This window comes from Trichoplax adhaerens, genomic scaffold, assembly GCF_000150275.1.
Source record: "Trichoplax adhaerens TRIADscaffold_8 genomic scaffold, whole genome shotgun sequence".
NCBI classification, from domain to species: Eukaryota; Metazoa; Placozoa; class Uniplacotomia; order Trichoplacea; family Trichoplacidae; genus Trichoplax; species Trichoplax adhaerens.
Window position 1 is genome coordinate 1076138 of NW_002060950.1, and position 21163 is coordinate 1097300.

The 21163-nt window shown below is 33.9% G+C and overlaps 2 protein-coding genes across 2 annotated transcripts; both read right to left on the reverse strand.

Annotated features, from left to right (window-relative positions):
* Positions 1–528: 528 nt before the first annotated feature.
* Positions 529–927, reverse strand: TRIADDRAFT_58542 (uncharacterized protein; the record flags this gene model as incomplete). Its single annotated transcript, XM_002114707.1, has 1 exon — positions 529–927. The coding sequence occupies one exon, from the start codon at positions 925–927 to the stop codon at positions 529–531; it is 399 nt and encodes a 132-aa protein (XP_002114743.1).
* A 4122-nt stretch (positions 928–5049) lies between these two features.
* TRIADDRAFT_58543 (uncharacterized protein) lies at positions 5050–14810 on the reverse strand (the record flags this gene model as incomplete). Its single annotated transcript, XM_002114708.1, has 4 exons — positions 5050–6813; positions 7742–13698; positions 13891–14301; positions 14408–14810. 4 exons carry the CDS (start codon positions 14808–14810, stop codon positions 5050–5052), a joined length of 8535 nt encoding a protein of 2844 aa, XP_002114744.1.
* Positions 14811–21163: the final 6353 nt, after the last annotated feature.

Genomic DNA, 21163 nt, shown 5'->3' on the forward strand with positions numbered 1-21163 from the left:
TGCCTTACCAACTAGCTAGAAGATGAATTTAATCCTATATTGTACTACACTTACTCGCATTAAAATATTCATAGACAAGTTCCTTCGAATTGTCATCCATTTAACAAACTTGCTATTATCAATCATAAACTAATGTTGAAGTAGACTGCGCTAAGATTAAGAAAATACAGTGCATGATCTAAATAACGAGAATCGCCAAGATTGCAAGCTTTAGATCCTATACCGTGGTCTATCTTGCTGATATAAAAGATAGGATTACAGCCAGCGGTAATTTCTAAGCTTATAGGTTATTACGATTCCATATTACCAGCGAACAAGATTCAATGCTGGCCAGGAGAATATCTAATCCTTATAAGGGTGTTCATTCTACAATCGGGAGTTTTTATCGTAGATAAATCAGGACTAGTGCTTGTGTAATTTGTTAAATCTTGTTAAATGGTTCGAGCTATGTGTGGGATTTATAAGATAGGATTATGGATGGCGCAAATTGCTAGACTTGGTAAAGGCTACGACTTGATAGGTTGCTTTTTAATTTCGACGAAAAAATTCTGCATGAGATATAGTTCCATCCTTATCATCATCGTATCGAAGAATATTCTCTTCAATCATTCGATTTAACTCATCCGTTGTTAGATTTCTAGAAAATTTGAAGGAATGCTGCATGCCATGTAAGATTTCCAATCCATCTAATTTATTATCTTTATTGGTATCATGTAATTTAAAATAGTATAGCTTTTCCTTATCTGCAAGTTTTTCTATTTCCTCATCATCCATATCGTCTAAATTTTTTATATCTTCCTTTAAGTGTTCAGGATCCATCATGAATTCTTCCATTTCTTCTAGGGTTGGTTCATTGGATGTCTTCATCGTTGTTGTTAATAATGAACCAATGTAAGCTAAAATAAGACCTGCTAAGATTATTTTCATCGTTATAGATAGTGTGGTTAAGTGAATGAGTTGAGGTAAATCGAATTTTAATTGCAAGTCTTACTATCAATAATATCAAGATCGAGATGAAAAAAAATGTGCTGATTAGTTCAGGTATTATTGCTCTTCCATAAATAGAAGAGTGTTGCAATTAGTCAATGTCGCAACAGAGCTGAATATGAATTCATATGTTGCTGTCGTGTTCCTTAATGATTGGCATGAAAACATCTTGTAATCATAATTGAATTAAGTCATTTCTATTGGCATGATATCCATATTGCTCTATTTAGATGAGATCTTGAAGAAAGTTACTAAAAACTGGATATTTGAATTGGAGCATGACTGAGAGAGTTTAATAAATCAATGGATGACCCTTTTTCTTTTTATTTCAGACATCTTTTATAAGTTTTCTTTCCAAATTTGCCTCTCACCTGGAATTATTACATAATGTGGGGGATATTACAATTTTGGATTATAATGATAGATTGATTCAGAATGCTTTAACAATCTGTTACAGTAATGGATGATAAACTTCGATTCTATATTTGACTGTATAGCGATAGAAATTGCGTCATTGAATCTATATCATGTTATGTTGGGCAGTTTATGTGTATTTATCAGGAGGAAGAGGTGGCAATAAAGCAATACTAGCACTCATACATTCTTACGGAACACTAAGAAAATGTATATAATTAAATAACTACAGTTTTACCATTGGGATATTTTTGTGGTTTAACTCGTAACATTAACATATAATATAGGCTGTTAAGATAGTACTATTGATTACTTTGCGAAATTTCCCGCTATGATCAAATCCATATACGGGCACATATACGTATAAAGAGATTTTAATGAAGTAACTTCAGCATTCTCGAATTTATATGCAGTGCTAGAATTTCATGTCAAATGACAACTACCCACTAAACTTACTCACACAGTTAGGAATACGAGTATATGTAGCTTTACTTTAATTTGTACGTATGCCATAATCGTTGCTGTACATAGAGTAGTCAATATACGTATATGGAATTGGTCTGTGTCTTAGTTGGATAACGTGATGATTTTTGTCGAAACATTTTATAGTTATTGTCAAGACAAGGGGTTGGTATGCTACTTATTGCTGAATATTAGTAGCTTATAAACGTCAATGAAATCAATCTCTAGCTTGATTGTACCTTGGCTTGTCAGCAAGTCTTAGTACTTCCTGTTTCAATTGTTGTCATGTCGCAATTAGACATTCTTTGCATCTTTATTGTATGTTGAATACATATGAGTACAGACAGTAGCCTGAGGAAATAGAGAAGACCGTTCCTTAAATCAACGATAAATGTTTTAGCCAAGTTGTCCTTTTGTTGAAATAGAAATGACTGCAGCCATGTCTAAAATTATCCATCGGAATACCTCCTCCTGCTAGGTGTCGTTTACGATACTGTAATTAGAGAAAAAATAAAAATATTTTACAGAAATTACCACAGCTACTTTCTGAGCTAAATGAATACTAAACGGACTACTTGGCGATTTAAGCATATAAATTTACTAGGTACTTATATCTAATATTAAACGTGATTACTAGTATTAAGCTAGCCATTTACTCTATGGTTGGCCATCAGGATAAGAGCTACTTTACCTGCATCAAATAGATACTCTCTGTTTTAATTGCCGTGAGGGAGTAATTAAACATATTTCACATCTTTATTGTGAATTCATTAAGCAAGCGTCTGAGCGGAAATATATAGAAGTGGAAAGGTTTTTCTCCTGCAATTAGTTGTAACTACTTTGGTTCAAGTGATCGATTGAAAATACGCGCTGGTAAAAGCTATCAGTCTCACTACTATGAAAATGAATATATGTGCACTGTTTGTATTCGCAATATTAATTGCAGGATCTCTTACTATAAGATGACAACAATATATGCTATTTGGAAAGATGCGGTAAGTGAAGTTATTAATTATAAGGTCTATTAAAACCGAAACAACAAAGTTTGAGTGCGTATATATATAAAAAAAGAGGGGATACAGTAAGACATAAATTGATTTGAATATATTCCCAATTAAATTAAACAAATTGAGTGTAATTCACTTTCATCTCTAATCTTACATAGTCTTGTTCAACTGCACATTACAGTCGATAATTAATACATAAAGTAACAGAAAATTACTTAATTGCCGTTAGCGGCCTTAATGCAGACTGTAGAATGCGAAAATGTGCAAATTGTTTGGATGATTTTACTTCATGTATAAATGAACGCAGCTAAATTGATCCCAAGTAATTGTTAAATAATGCGAAATATTGGTTACAATTGTAAATATGAATGTTTTTTCGTTATAAAAGGATTAATAATTTTTAACCAAGTCTTTCAATCTATAAATACTTATTATAATAGAGGTCATAACGTAAAAATATCTTTAATTTTTTAGTGGAATTAATAATCGAAACAATATCATTCCAATCTATTCGTCGCAAAGGTACTTCAAGATGACTAACCCTAACGTCGGATAATTCTCTAGATACGATATATCGAGAAATTTCTTTGCTCGATCGAAAACCTTACTCTCTCAATCTTTGATAAGATCAACACCAAACACGATGGAAGTATCTAAATTACAGCTAATCTTATCTAATCAATACTATTCTATTTATAATTTGGAAAAAGTAATTCTTGGGATCTATAACGTTATTTTAATATTGTAGATAAAATGAAATGAAAATCATGAATCGAGATATAATCTTAAAATGAGGTTTGTAATGCATTTTAAATGATGAATCGTCAATTTAAAGACTTTACAACATTTATTGAATGCGAAATGTAAATAAAACAAAGTTGAACTCTCTATGTATCACGTATGAAAAAGTGGCCAGACACTAAAAGTGTAATCAAATAGAACACGCGAAGGTTGGCTGCCTAACCTTAGAACTCATATTGTAAATCATAAAATCATTCAAATACTCGTAATTTTTAATGATATTTGCGATGATCATATCCTTTTAAGGGGTAGTTGAAGTATAGAGAGATTTTAAAAAGAAGATATTATTCATACGCGTGTCTTCACTGAGGCTTTACGAAATCCAATAATTAATTATCTTACTGTTTCAAATACGGTATAACTTTTGTTTTCGTCAATAGTAAGAAGAGATTTGTATGAGAAATTTTACTACAATAACTCTTATGCCAATAAATTGCTATAGGGCATTAAGGACTTAGACTGTATTGCAAAGAATATAATAGATATTGGGATTACAATAATAGTCAATATAATTTAAACTTTGTAAAATCTACAAGTTTCTTATACTGGAATTATAGTTGACCGGATCGGGCTAGATTTCTTTTATCGGCAACAATAGAATGAATTCGTAAATAGAGATTAGTCCCAAAGTAGATTTAACGGCTTTCGTTTTATTAGTTTATATCAATAAATACTCGCATTTTATGAAATAAATATGGTGAAAAATACAGATAGAATGAATAAATAAATTACGTGTTAATAATTCTAAATGCCTGACTAGTTGCTAACTAGGAACGGAAATAGGTTTACTTTAAGTACCGGTATATATTACAAAAATGAGAATGATATCGAGCTGTGATATTTATACTCTCTAATCCGCTGATTATAGTCATTTCCAATAATCGAAGTACAAATTATATTTCAAATGCCGCTCATTACTTCTAACGTACTCCATTAACGGAATTATATACAATCATATCAATTAGAATACATGAATTGCAGAGAAATGGCAAAGATGTCATCTCGTAGGATAAATACGCGGCTAAAAATGTTATGAAATTATGAGTCAGTCGATGATAATTTTGCTCGTTATAGTCTATCTACAATGCTAAATAAGGACTTTAGCAGTACTGTATCATCTGTTGCTAATAGTTTTCATTACTGAAAGTGAACTACTGTATGACAGTAATATATTTGGTTCTGTATACTATTTAGATTTTTCATTCTATAATATTACAGAAGTCTCCATGCGTTCTTGTATAAATATTTAACATAGACATTCAATGGTGCTATTAGGATTTATAAACATAATTGTTATATAGAAACATCTTTAAATAGCAGATTTAAGGCGATGAAATTTGAGGATTGTGATTGCTGCATAATCGATAGATCAAGTCCATTATTCACTCATAGTCAACATAGGATAAAAGATAAATTGCAATAGAAAATGGAATACCATTAACGTTGTATTATCCTGATATATACTTTGCTTCTTTAATCCTTCAGAATTAATAGATATTAATTCAAGGACTGGTGTATCGCCGCCTAAATTGCTCTTTAAGATACCTTTAAAATCGGCTAGCATACCTTGACGTAATTGATAGATTTGTGTAGCAAAATCATGCTCAGCTTCTAAAAGGACATCTAATTCATTACCGCGTTGTGGTATTGGCATTTTAGTACGAATTTGAAATTTATAATGATCATTATTATGTAGATGACAACCATCTTGACGCCTTAAACGACATATTGGATCATCAGGATTATCACAGGCTGTATACTTTTTACCGAAAACACAAGTTAACCATTGATGTATTAACCAGGGTAAACTACTAAACATATCTTGAAATTTATTATCAATATCGACGACTTCAATTGTGTCTATTTCACCCGACCAGGTAACAATTTGATCAGCTAATTGGCGACATTGTACTTGAACACGAGCTTGATTACTTGAATGCCAAGCTGGTGGACCGCAATGGGCAACATATTGCGACCATGATATTCTACTATCTTTATTCGATGATGGAATATTAGAAATAATAAAAAATAACAATACTAGCCCTAACATCAAGTAAAAGAGACTTTTCTTGCTCATTGTTAACTTGTTATGATGACTAGAATTAGCTTTTGCATCTCCTTGTGACAGATTCGATTGATTATCATCATCATCAAGAACTAAACCTTGATCGACCAGTGTCTTAGGTACTGCAGCTGTTGCAACAACACGAAATAATCGATCTACAATACCACAACGAAATAATAATCGGATAATCATACCAAATACCATACCAAGTAATGTAAATGCAGCCAACCAACCGACAGAACCACGTAATAATCCCGACCAAGTAGAATAACGAAATAGCTCAATCATCAATTGCCACCATGCAATAAATGTTAAGTGAGGTATTAATATTTGGTGGGTACCTTGCCATTTATGTCGACTAGCCATAGTCACCATGAGACCAGGAAAGATTAAGTGAACACAAGATGCTAAGCTAAAATTTAAATGCAGCCCACCAATAATTTCAGTTGATAGAAAATTACTTGCAAATAAGGTCAATAACCAACGAAAAGGCAACCATGTTGGTATGCTATCACTGTGAGCTAAAAATGCCGATAAAATACGCATGATAACAGCCATGATGGCAATATCATTTTGTGATGATAACAAAGCAAATCCAGTCACAACGACACACATTGACATGAGTGCTAATTCTGGACATGGTAGCCATGATTTATTAGACAGTGCAAAAAACATTAAAGTACTGAAAAGAACGTTAAAAAAGATTAAATAAGGACGAAGGATAAATACTTGGTCTTGATCTTGTCGGTTAGTATCACTTGTTAGTGTATTGGATTTTATTTGCTTTTGTTGAAATAATTTAGTCCAAATTTGACCGTTTGCTATCATCTTACGTTGTTTAAATATCATTAAAGTACAAATTACCAAGACCATAAAGCCAATGAGGAAAAATAAAGGTGGTAATACTGTAAATAATAAAGCTGATGTACAATTGGTATAAATGAAGAGTAATACTAAAGTTTGTAATTGTTCGGTGGGTAAAAGCGATTGGAAAAATTCTTCACTATGTTGCGAGGCTTTGCCAACAATGAAGTCTTCTGCAGCAAGAAGAGTTCGTTTAGGATAATCAACCAGTATCTAAATAATTATAACATTTACTTTAATATACTGCTATATAGTAGTTTAAATGTGGATGGTCTTTAATTGCCCTGTTTAGTAACTGTTTATCTGTCGTCGTCATTGAGAACTAACAAATCTAATAGTCGTCGTCGTTTTTACCTGGTATTTTCTTAGCTCTATGCGTTTAAAGCGATGTAGAATAGTCTAACCTTAATGTTATGCATTGTAATGTGCTACTATCCCAGCTTATAATTGCTTTCACTTTATGATACTTAATCTAGCTGAATTGGCATATCAAGCAATATTCTAATTCAGAGTACAGCACTGTCAATAACGAGGTATATCTGCTTGATGGAATTACAATTGATATAATTTCTACTTTTTAATGATCTATGCTGTTTATTTTGAATCTTGATTATGCTTTACGATACACGTATAAATATCTAGTGGAGCATTATTGACTACTTGTAAGGTTAGCTATTGCTGCAGCATATCTGCATTTGCCAATTTGTTCACAACTTGCAACCCAAAGTGCATATGTAAAATATTAGCATTTATACTAAATCGAAGCTCTATTACTGCATAAAGCTGCATTTTGTACAATAACTGATTTCTTTCCTACGTTAACTGAAGTATGGGGTAGATATCATCTGTTGATGGAGATCTCTGTTACTAAATGGATTATCCATGAGAAATCTATTCTTTAAAGCCTAGCAATAGCGATTTCAAAGTAAAGTATCCTTTAAGAGAACTATTCATCAGAAAATTGCTTTTAATAGCCTAGCAATAGCTCTCAAAGTAAAGTATCCTTCATTTTTAGGACTGCAAGTATAGAGCTCAAAGTTAGCATAGCTGCAACTTTGAAGTGTTTATCGTCTACTGATGGAGATTTCTGCTATCAAGTAGACTGTCAATGGAAAAATTGCCTGACAGAGAAAGAATATACCTTTTTGGATGTCATTTTGATCCTTTCTAATGGTGGTAACTTGGCAATTTCTTCCCAATCTTCATCAAACATACCTTCATCTTTGTTATCGGACATGATTTCTTCCATTTTTTCCGATTCACTTTCCTTGGTCATAGCTTTTCGCTGAACTTCTTCCTCAATCGGTAATTTTTCTTTATTGTGGTTGTTTGTAGCTTGATCAAGAAAGACTTCTTCATCTTTTGCTTCTTCTGGAGTAGATGGTGTCGATACAGTACTTACTGACGAGACCATTTTCTTATTCTGTTGAACATCTTGTATTAATTTGTGCAACGTTGTGGCTCCTTGGACCGGTTTCGGTGTCGAATTAGATTGAAGTTTTTTATTGCCAACTAAGAAGGAATCATTTTCATCTTCTTTGGATTGGACATAACGTTCCAAGGCTTTTCCCATAGCACTTTGCCAGCGTATAGAAGCTTTTCGTCGTACGTGTATTTTATGATTTTCATCTTCATAATCTTGTAACATTTCAGCTGCTTGTTGATTACCAGAATCAGAGCTTAGCTTTAACCATTGTAAAGCTTCTTTACGATTCCTTTTAACACCAAATCCTTCAAAGTAAAAATTGGATATTTGCAATTGTGCATCAGCATCGCCATCTCTTGCTTTCTGTAATTCCTCTTTAAATAGCTGTTTGCTTGTTTTCCTATCCTGTTTACCATCAATAGGATTATCTCCTGGCGTAGCAGGAACTTTAGGCTGGAAGATATTCTTTAACATCTCGCCCGACGTTGCATTGGATGGATGATTTTGATCTTGTTGACTATCTTTAGCTTGTCGGACAAATTGACTTAAAATACCACTCTTGTTGACAGCTTGACCTTGTGATTGATTTTCTTCAAGTTTTTTACCAAAGGCTTGCAATACTATGGAAGCCATTTTAGGTGATGCTAGTTGCTTGTCTGTAGCAGCAGACAAATCTTCGTCATGCTGATTTATATTTTCATCGTTGAATACATGATTATCCGTTGTGGATGAGTCTGCTTTATCCTCTGCTTTATTCTTGGTCGTAGCTTGGTGATGTTCTTCCTTACCGCTGTCATGACTAGTTTGTTGTTGGATTTTAGAAGTTGTATTAGCTTGAATAAATTGGCCTAATAGAGAAGCATATTGAGTCGATTTCTGGCTATCATCTTGTGGATGAACTGGGCTTGAATCAGTTGGTATTTCATGATTTTCTAATACTTGGATTGGTGTATCTTGAGCTTCTTCTTGATGATCTGTCCATTCTGCCGGCTGACTAGCATTTTTAATTTTCAGATACATTTTAGCAATAGCCATGCGTGATTTTTTCTCACGATTGGTAGATATAACACACCAAATGACATCGGCTTTATTTTGCCTTGTAATACCAATCCTATCGCGTTGGCATTGCGCTAATAATGATGTTGCTTCGTTATTGCTTTGCTCTGATGATTTAATCAACCAATGGACACCTTGGATAGGATCTTTCTCAACATGAATACCTTGCAAATAGCATTTACCTACAGCTAATTGTGCATGTTGTTGGCCATCTTGAGCATGATGGAAACATTCATCGTAAGAAAAGGATTCATCATGAATATGGTAATGTTTCTTTTCATGACTGCGTTTTTTCTTGGTCGATGGTGTTTTACTTGGATTACTTTTCCCCTCTATAAGCGTCATTGGATCGTTGTCTTCTTCCTTGTTCTTTTCTTCGTCTAGGTTATCACCATGATCTGTAACATTATCCTTTCCACCTTGATTGGGTAAGAGTTCGTTCTCCGTAACTTCTTCAATGGCAGTTATAGTTTTACTTTGATCCAATTTTAATTCTGTTTGATCATCATCATCATCGTCATGATCATCGAGGTCAGAAATACAATCAAAGCTATCCAAAATCTCTCTTGTCATCCGTTTAGAACGGTAATTGATATCACTATTTTCCTCGTTTTTCTCTACTGATGTATTGGATTCTTTCGATTGACGACGGCTGGAAGCATATTGCTTGCGCCTTAATTTAGGAGAAATTTCTGGTGACGTAGCTTGGGGAGTTACGCCTGTACTTAAGGATTCGCTACTTGCATGAATAGGATTCCAATTTAATTTATTATTCTCATTTAGATTAATAATATGTTTAAGTTTACCCTTTAATACAGTTAAGCGGCGCCTTGCTGCTTCCCTTGATAAAGGATTCTTAATTACATTAGTGTTGGCATTGCTATTACTGGCCCTATTAGCATCGTCTCGATGATCATCGATTGGGTTGGATGTTTCACCATCATCACCATCATCATTATTATCGTGATTCTCTTGATCAACTCGTTCATCAAGTTTAGAATTAGTAGCGGTTAAATCTATTGCTGGATGATCTAGTGGTATTGTCCTAGTGGCGATAGAGTCGGTTTCACTTTTACTTTGATTGGATGATGGTAGCATGGAGCCATCGATGCTTTGGATATCTGTTGTTGGTTGCTGGATTGCAGGATCATTTTCTGAGCTTGCATCACTTGTATAACTACTTCTATCCTCTGATGTACTATTTCCATCGTTACCTTGTGAAACAACGGTTAAATAACGTTGGGAATCATCTTGGATTTCTTCTTCATATTCTTCATCGATATAATCTTCATCCGAGTTATAATCTTCATCATCTTCCTCATCGGTTACCTCTTCAGTAAAAACAAGATATCGACTTGAACGATCAAGAACAGAATTGTTGATGGATTGATGACCGATTTCTTCATTATTTCCATCATTAGCAACATCGAAAGAAGCAAATGTTAAAAATGAACTTGTCTCACGATATATTTTACGCTTGATTTCTTGTTCATGTTGAGATGAAGGATGGTCTATGTCATCAGGATGATCACTGGTGGGTATACTTTGATTAAGATTTAATTCATTTTCTGTAGTATTTTCAGCAATCGATTCTACTGGAAGCTTAATAATGCGCCGATGAACTGATTTTTTCCTTCCTCGCTTAATTAAATTAGTGTTGAGTTTATTGCTCTCGTCATGATTGCCTTTACTGATGACACCTCGAAGGCGAGTTTTTAAATCAGGAAAACGTTTACGAAGAAATACCTTGCTCGAGCTCTCCATGGTAGGTTCTACAGCTGCCGAGCTGGAATCAATATTCTGATTTGCAAAGGTATCTTGATGTACAGTAAGTGGTGTTTGCATTTCCTCAGAGGTTTGATTTGGCTTGATATTTTCTGTCGTAGGGCTACCTTTCTCTTCAGTAGCTGTTGTCTCAATTGGAAATGAAGTCGAGTTCGATCTCTTGATGGAGTCGATTTGTGGTTGATGAGGATCCTTATTATTGGCATGGACTTCTTCATTTCTTGCATAGCTATTACCCGTTGTGCTTGCACTACTATTACGCCTTCGTTTCATGGCGAGAGAGGATGAATTTGCGCTGGATGCTATGCTATTATCGCGTGATATTGAATCTTTCTTCTCCTTGGAATAATGAAGCCTTTTTTTCATCTTTAATTTATCTAATACAAAACTACCTCGACGGTGGTTTACGGTAGCAACCTCAGCAAAGAGTTCATTATCATCGATAATTTGGAAGCCACTTTCTGTTGGTTTACGTCTGATGGCTTTATGTTCATCTTGGCCTACAGCTTGGCTATCTGCTTCATCTTCTTGTTTTTCATCATTGGTAGTCTGTGATTCTTTATCTTTATCGTCAGTATGGATAAGCTGAGAACGATTATCCATAAAGACTTCATCGGGTTGTTGAATATTGGCTACGGAGTTTTCATCCTCTTCTGTACCTGGTTGATGACTATCAGATGTTGAGTTTTCGTCTTCTTTTGCAGCTGGTTGTTGAACAGCAGACATTGAATTGGCATCATTTTCTGTAACCGATTGATGAATATTGGTTATCAAGTTGTTTTCTGCAGCAAGCTGATGAATATTCGACTTTGAATTTGTATCGTCTTCTCCATCTTCTGATTTTTTACTATTATTTGCAACGGAAGAAGATACTGAAGAGGATTGGATATTCTCTTCTTGAGCGGATAAACGATTAGCAGATTCCTTTTCAACTGTTGCAGGTAATTGCTTGGAATTATTGACATCTTGCCCATTTTCCTGATCGTTCGATGGCGTTAAAAATGTATTAAAGCTCCAAATGGAGCTTGGATTGGTTTCTACGCTATGGAATGGACGTAATTTTTCTAAATCATACAAGGTCAAGATGGGCGTATGATTGGGCTCGTCCTTTTCCTCTTCAACACCATGGTAGCTATTGGACTGCTTGGTTTCTGCAGAAAGCCTTCGTTCCTGGTGATCGGCATCTTGATCATCTCCTGTTTGATGTGTTTCCATGCCACTATCAACGCTTGTACACTCCGCTAAACTTTCTGTAATTGAAGTTTGACTTTGGCGTGCTGATGTAGTTTTAGTATCGGCATCTTTATCCTTATTTTCTTCCTTTATTTCTTGATTACCAGCTCGACCAGAGATTAAATCAACGCATATAAAATCTTCTGATTCAAATTCCACCGTATCTTGACGTTTATTGGATAGTTTCTTGATAGAATCTAAATTTTTCTTCATGGATTTTCCACGCGATCCGGCTACTTTACTTTTAATACTTGATTTAACTCTTCCTTGATAGAATGATCTTAACAAATTTCCATCGGGTGTATTAACATCTTGGCCGTTTAATGGCATCTGTTGGCTCTCTGTTGTTAATGTATTATCAGTTTCCTGTCTATCTTTCTCACTATTGGAATATGGATCATTCTCATCTTGAGATTCTACATTTTCACAGTTACTGCTATTATCAGATAGTTGTGAACTTTTAGCCTTTTGAATATCGGTCATGTTGTCATGATCTCCAATGGTATGAGAATGACCTATCGAGGCTTCCTGTTCTTGGTTCTCGTCATGATTTTCTTCATGGCTCACGTTCTGACTTTTGCCATGATTCTCGTCGTGATTCTCGTCATGATTCTCGTCTGATTGCTTGGATTGTACCAAATTGGAGGTTGGATTGATATCATACTGACTTTCATGATAGGAGTTCAATTTCTCCGAGTTATATCCTTGATGAATACCGTCTTCATGTCTAATTTGCTGGCTAGACAGGCTGGTTTCTTTCTTATATTCTTCCTGTTGATTGACTGCCAACTGATTAAATCCTTTCTGGCTCTCATTTTCAATCTCTTTATTCGGTTGAGGAATACCATCATCTTGGCTAGGATGAATTAGACTTGGAGCAGTTACTGGTGAAGCAGATGTTTCATCTTCCAATTCGAAAGGATTTCCAGGTTTATGATCTTGAACTTCGTTTGGATTACTATCATTACTGTCGGAATGGTAAGAATGCGTGATTGAAATATTAGAGCCAAGGATAATTTGATTATGAAGAGAACTTGATGCTAGACTTCGGCGAAATTTTAGCTTATCTAAATTGGTAAAAGATCGACCTCGGTGTGGAATAGTTGGGCGTTCAATATGGCTTAAATCATTGGCGCTATTGGAAAGTTTTTCAGCTTGGATATCGAGCGATTGTTCCGACAAGCTTGATGTAGAGCCAGCAGCACTTCCTGATTGGCCATGGTAAGAGTGCTGATGCAATGTACTATTCCATTCTAGGCTGTTAGTAGATGGATTTCGTGAAGAATTTCGAGACGAGCGAGGTGTTGTATCCACATTCATTGAGCTACGACTTAATTGTTTCTTGCTTTGTCGCCATTTACTCACTACCGATGAAACTTTATATGCTACACGAGACTGCATTTTATTAGGAGAGGATTGATATTCGCTATTATCAGCTAAGCTTGCTTCATCATTATCGTCGCTACCAAATGCTACATATAAGAAATCGTCTAAATCGTCGGTTTCTAGCAAACTAGTTGCACCTTGATTGAAATTTTGGATGCTTTTTTCATCTTGATCATCTGCAGAGTTGGCTTGGGTATCTTCTTCATCCTCTTCTATAAGAAATGGATTACCCGGGATACTAATACTGTCATCATCGTCATCGTCATCGTCATCGAGCCCTTCAAATGGATTTCTCGGTGGTAGATCTGCAAATGGATTTTCCGATGGTTCATTTTGTGCACTATTCAGATCATCGCTATCATGCCTTTGGCCATTCTGTTGTCCAGGACTAAGAAATGGATTACCACGATTTGGACTAATGGAGTTATTTTCTACATGATTATTTTCAAACGGATTCTGCGATTGCTGACTATCGACCGTTGGCTGAGAATCTTTTCCATCATCAGCAGGGATATTGCTCTGACTATTATCGATCGTGAATTGCATTCCATTTGGACTTGGACTATTATTTCGTGCTAATTTATAAGCATCAGCAATTTCTTTCAATGATAATACTTCACCCGATGGGGCACCTCTAGTTATCTCTTTCTGATTGATGGTGGTAGTCGATGCTAAAGCAATATCATCATCATCTGCAATTTTCTTGGCATGCTTTAATCGATGTAATAGTTTCCTTTCTTGGCTTTTTTGCTTCTTTATACGATCGCTAGTATTAACACACCAAATAACTTTAGCTCGATTTTCTGAAGTTATACCTACAATAAAAATAGAATTAAATGAGCCATTGAAGAATCTATCTACTTATTGAAGAGGCTATGCTGAGTCCGACTAGCTCAAAATAGATTCATTAAGGTAAATGACCTTTATTTCTTCGCAAACATTCTGATAAGATGAATGTTGCATCTTTATTGCATTCTTCTGATGCTTTAATAAGCCACTCTACGCCGGTAACTAGATTTTTCTTGACATACTTTCCTGATAGGTAGAATTTACCCATAGTTAACTGAGCGTCGACATCTCTGTCAAGAGCCTGATAGAGAACCTGTTTATAATAGGATTTGGATTGTTCGCCAAAATCAAACTGTATGCTGCTATCTTGGTTTTCGCCATCAGAATTTTCACTTTTCTTGGCTTCTTCATCAGCTTGTTTAGAATCAACTTCATCCTGCTGATCATTGCCTTGGTTGTCTTTTTTGACGATAATTTTTTGACGCCATTTCTTGACGGCAGCTTTCGATTTTGCTACTCTTTGTGCCGCTTTCATGATTTGTTACGTTTGGCTGTAGATATGGGGAGAAAAAATTTACGTATAAGATTAGTTTAAGGAAAGTTCTGCTTTATACAAGTATGTTATAGATACTATTGTCGCCAATGATGATAAATTAGTTATTACTATGCATAATTTCTCAATATGAAGTATAACTAAGCGTTAGATTGTAGATGATTAGCCGTATTTTATATACATTTTATGCTGCTTTAAGTTTAAATTTATTATATTAAGGTTTCGAGATGTAAGGAGTAAATAATATATTTATCATTTGAAATTAATTTTTGCTTTGCATATTATAGACAATTATCGTCACCGATTATGATCAACTAGCTTTATGATCATACTAATGTATAGGGTTGACCAATATATAGCATAGCTGAGTATTAGATTGCAAACAATTAGATATGATCAGCATCTTATTTAAGATTAGCTTATCAATATAAAGCGTAGCTGAGTATCAGATTGTGGATGACTAACCATATTTAATATAGTACTAATGTTATTTTAAATCAACTAGGTTGTACCCGAAGGAGTAGATAGTTTATTTATTATTTGAAATCAATTCTATTTTGTATACTCTGGACACAATTATCACCAACGATGATCAACTAGTTTTATAATTATACTAATACCTATAGCTTATCAAGATGTAGCATAGCTAAGTATTCTTATAGACTGCTAAACCTCAACGATTAAAGATATATTACTCTATTAATTAAATTGTAAGTGGTCCGTCGAAATATATCGAATTAACTATAGTCGCTGTATTTGTGTATTACAACGTAGCATTCATCAAACATGGCTTATCTTCTGATTAGAGCAGAATATCTTTCTAAAAGTCAGCAAGTATTTTTGATTTTATCCATGTAGTGCAGCCCAAATATAGCTTAAGATTATATACAGTATGTGTGAATATCGTGCATGACGTAATTACTAGGCTAATTAAGATAGATACGCTTGTATAGGTGCTAGATCGTAGAGTGAGATTAAATATGTGAGGATTTGTATCAGTAATTGCAATACGGATTGTAAAAGTTATTAGTCATACTGTTTGGCACCTCCAGGTACGCTAGAGGTGTGATGTTAGCCTTATTAAGGTAGATAATGATTTATGTGTCACGAAGATACTCTGTACACAATTGTATATAAGCAGGAGATTTTATCTCCGAAGACAGAGTAGCCATAGATAATCTAGTCCTTGGTAGAAGACGTAATTATTGTAATAAAGTGATTTTCCTTCAAGTTGTGGAAGTCGTTGCGTTTCGATAGACACATTATTACAATCCAATATCTAGGCAATGGCAATAGTGCCTCTCTAATAAAGGTCATTAGTTAGGACTCTCAGCTTACACTGCTATCGATACGTGGTAAAAACATCATCTAAACCTACTGATATCGCTAATAGGGAATTGGGCAGCTACTTTTTAATGCTAACTGAAACTTTAAGTAGACATCAGCATAGATTTAAACTTGTAATCGTGATAAATCACAGCTAAACTATTGCTCTCCATGCTATACTTGTTTCTGGGGTACATCTTTAGCAATTTCATGAGTATACTATCGACTCTTCTATACATCCAGTTAAAACTGACATGGCTGTCAGTGTATTATTAGAAAATCCATTATTGCAAGCAGCGATATCTTAACTTGTTGCTATTCATTTTAAGATTATTTTCACACAATCATCGTGTCAATTTCACGTAATAAAAAGACCATCTAAAAACGAACATGATGCTGAAGGCGGTGGCTTATTGATTTTAATGTGTTTGACTAAAGAAATTTACCTACAAACACATATTACAACATTTTCTTCATAGTAATCTGTTCATTTAATATCTATTTTTATCACAAACATGTTCTAGAATGTGCTAAACAATTGCAGTAGTAATAAAAGCGTAATTTTCTTAGCATTTGCTCCTAAGAATCGTTGTCGATTCTATTTTTACTGATTTGTCTTTCTTAGTTCTTACTAAATGAGATTGTGATGGAGAGTTTACATCCCCTAAGACTATTGCTATTCAAATGGTTTGGTGATGTCTACAGAACACATGAATTAATATAAATAAATAACGGTGTGCTTTACCTACGACTGTGCGCGATCATTAATTATTGTACGGGCAAGAATTCTTACTAAACATGTTGTGAGTATATGATTATAGATAGTTTATCGCATTGACGTGGCATAATTAGAAAGCCTAATACATTTTTTTCTATCGCCTACTCTATCGAATATAAGATTTTGCTACACAGATGCACGGTGCAAGAATCATCAGAAAATGTCAAAGTGTCATCAATTATAATGATAGCAAATAAAGCAATCATTGAATAGCGTATTACATTTAATAATATGGAGAAAAATTCGCCAGTAGAGAACGTTATTGAGTGTTCAATTTGGAAAGAAAATAGCTTCAAATTACTGTAGTAGTTTAATCTTAAACAATGCTAATAGCTAAAAATTCAAATTTCTAGATAATTAATTCTGCATAGAAATACATCGAAATCCTATCTGACAGATGATCGGTTAACACCTATATTGACAGTACTAAATCGGCTAAGACTAGAATCACGATCAAAACAGAGCGATACCTTTTATCTATCCGTTATTATAACAAGACCTTAACATTGTATTACCTGATGGACGAATTTCAAGCTAGACTGGCCTTACTAGTAAATATATAAAAGAGTAACCATCCGATCTTACTTTATCGGGTAATAGAGACGACTTGATGAAACGTAAAGTTGAAAATTTTACCATTCGATGATGTGGCAATTTAGCCCAGTAAACAACATGGGCAGCGCTACTTTTACCGATTTATGGCAAAATGATTATATTACTATGATATACATTTGGATATAGGGCGTTTGTGAGTCATATTTATTATAGATTTAGAATGTCATAGACAATCAATTACCCGACGCACCTGACCATATGGTCGATCTATTTGATTTCATAATTTTATTGTCAATGCTGACTATATCCCAAGCTATTTGAATGAAGTGGCTGAAATATGGCGCATATTAAAGTAGTTAATCATAAGTCGAATTGCTATTGAACCAATCAAGGTAGGAGGATAATATAGGACACTTTTCAATAAAAGGTTAATGCTTCTATAGGACCAATCAATATAAATAGAAGATATAAAAATAAGTTGCGATCAATTAACCAATCAAGTACAAGCAAGACTATCATTATTTACATTTTAATTTTACCATAATCTAGCGAAGAAGTTTATAATTTGGATATGTAGTAAATGTTAAATTGATTTTAATCAGCTAGATCTATAAATAGCGGAGAGTTTAGGGATCGATTGTTGTCATCCGAATTGTAAGTTTCAGAAAGATCATCCACTAAAGCAGGTTGCCTTGCTTTCTCGATGGATGTTCTCATTTCAACTTTGGGAGCTTGAATATATTCTATGATGCTAGCCATGATGATATAGCATTAGCGTTATTAATTTCCAGAAGAAATCTTAAATCAGCGCAACTTACACCGTTTTCCTGATTGATCTTCTTACTTTCAACTCAGGAGTCTAAACGGTTTGATGTAAACTGTATAAAGATATTTAAATTGGACGGAATTTAGGAAGCAAAGTTCACTCACTCTATTCGATAAACTTTATTCCACTCTTCCGGTTATATAGGGATATTGATACTAGGCGCTATTTGCAATTAGTACCTTAGGTAGTCTTATCTGACTTAAACTAGAACTATAGCAATACGTCTGTATTAGTATGAAAAGCTCTAAAGCTCAGTACTCTATGTAGGAAAGTAGTTTCAATTGAGATTAGAAGTAGCCGTTGTGGCCAGAAAGACTACATCTTATAAAAATCGATTCAATTGTACAATTTTATTCATTTTTTCCATATTAGATAAGACAGCTCTGCAGCTTGGCATTTTAAGTAAGAAAATGGCTTCAATAGAGGTTAGCAGGACGCCGTTGCGGCCAGAAAGACTACATCTTACATTCATCGATTGGATTATGCAATTTTATTTATTGTTGTATTATGCGCTATAATGCATTCAAAAATCAAGAATAAATAGCACTAGATAGCATAATATATGATACTTATCATTTTACTTAAAATTAAATTTGATATTATACAATTATAGATTTACAGTTCCGTTGTCTTCGCGTGTAATGAGAATAAGAAATAACAGTTATTATTATTAGTAAATCTAGTAAAACACTATCCTATACTTAACTATCTACAACGCAAAACATTATAGCCTTTTAAATATCATGATTAATATATTGTACTAAGTTATCATTGATATCATTTCGCATTTTACCCGTACGTCTATTTTGGATTTTTGAAATGTTTTCATCTTGATTTTTACAACGGCATTCAGTCGCAATCTTTGCTGTTGTCGATTTGCTAGTAAGATAGTATGCGAGTTTCTTAAGTATCTTACGGCACAAAAACTAGACTCCTAAAGTCTATTTAGCGATGAGTGATTTTAACAACGATAATTATCTTGGAATTCGTTAAATATGGATAAAATCTAGCCAGAGCTGTGATTATAGTGGCTTGCTATATGGTATTTGCATAATGCTCATTGTGATATACCATCTCTCTGTAATTTTACAGGTATTTTATATCCAAGTTTGGTAGCACTGTAAATAGGTACTCTGCTCATTTTATTGGAGTTATCCTGCTATAAAGTTTTAGTCTCTATCATTATTAACATTAAGCATTAATTGAAATAATGAATAAAAGGAAATTATCCGAAGCCATGCTCATTAGATGAAGATATTAACTATTAAGATCCTTGATGGATATCAAATATTCGCTGCATTCTAGATAATATCCAAGTTCCTGCACACTTGATGAAGATACTGATGGATATCATATACGGTAATCATTGCATTCTGGGTATCGGTATATAATATCCCGAAATTATTCAAAATCATGCTCACCAGGTAAAGATATTGATCATTAAGATCGTTGATTGATATCATGATGGATTTCATATACTCGTATTCATTGCATTTGTGGATATCGGTAAGCAATATTTATTCTAAAATTCTCCAAAGTCATACACACTAGATGATGATATTGGCAATAAAATTCTTGATGAACATCGTATATTCGAAGCATTCTAGATATCGATATGTAATGTTGACTCCAAAGCTGATATTTTACATCGTAACGTATTTTCTCATATTACGTGTAAGAAGAGTAAAAGATTGCGAATACAATAAGAAATAAATCAGTGAAGTAATTTTATCATGGAAATCTCATCATCAGATTTTTAGTAGTGAGGTTAGCTGCCCTTTTATTATCAACAGATGTATCCTTGGAGTTGTAAAAACATGGGATAACAATTCTTCTTATGCAGCCATTGTAGAAGAATACTTAACTGAGAGATAAGATATGTAAGCAAATTTTCTTTATTTTACAGTTTTGATCTTATAAAAACATTAAAGATGTTGCTATACATCGGCTTTATTACTGCTTATCACTTATGAGAAATACTTTGAATCTTTTCTAGTAATAATACATTTCGTGTGAGAAGAATACTTATTCTACTTTACGAACTGAAATTCGAATGAAAGATTAATTGCTTTCGATGTACCATTTGCAGCAATATGAAGCAGCTTATCATCTGCATTGATCAAAATGTATACTTGTATCTAGTTCTCGATATTCAGCAACGTTGATGGTGTAGTGTACTGAACAAAAAGCTCAGCTGATGTTCGCAAACTCTTAGTGTTACATTTTCACAAATTGCTTTCTAAGAAATTTCGTGTTTTCGTCAAACATGAAGACAGCAGAGCATATTGTGAGGTCATGCAGATTTACACCCTATCTGCAAACAGCTAACCTGTAGGTAAGGAAGAATCAGCATGATGGTATATATTCATCCTTAGTAAATCAGCAGACCATTCAGTTCCTAAATGGGTGGGTTTATCCTCCTTTACTTTGATTTGAACAGAGCTTTTAAGTTTAAATTTCTAAGATAGATGCAATAGACACTTTACATGTGATTTGGTTATTCTGGAAATGGCATTTCTTATTCAGTTGTACCGTAAACCATAAATAGCGAAGAAATGATCCATCCTTGACCTCAACAATCCATCCTTGGTTAATGAACAGTTTAGTAAGCTTAAAGTGCAGAATTATCCTTCTTTGCCACAATTTTGAAGAGAGATTTTAAGATTTGAATTGGTAGTAAAAAATGCAATAAGTGTTCTAAACGTTATTCGCTACCTCTAAAGTGTTGTTTCTTATTTCATTACATCGTAAGGTAAAAATAGTGAAACAAAACGATCTATTTCAGCATATAATCGAACAATTGGCAGCCTGTACAAATCACGATTAATTCTAGCATTAAAATATAAATAA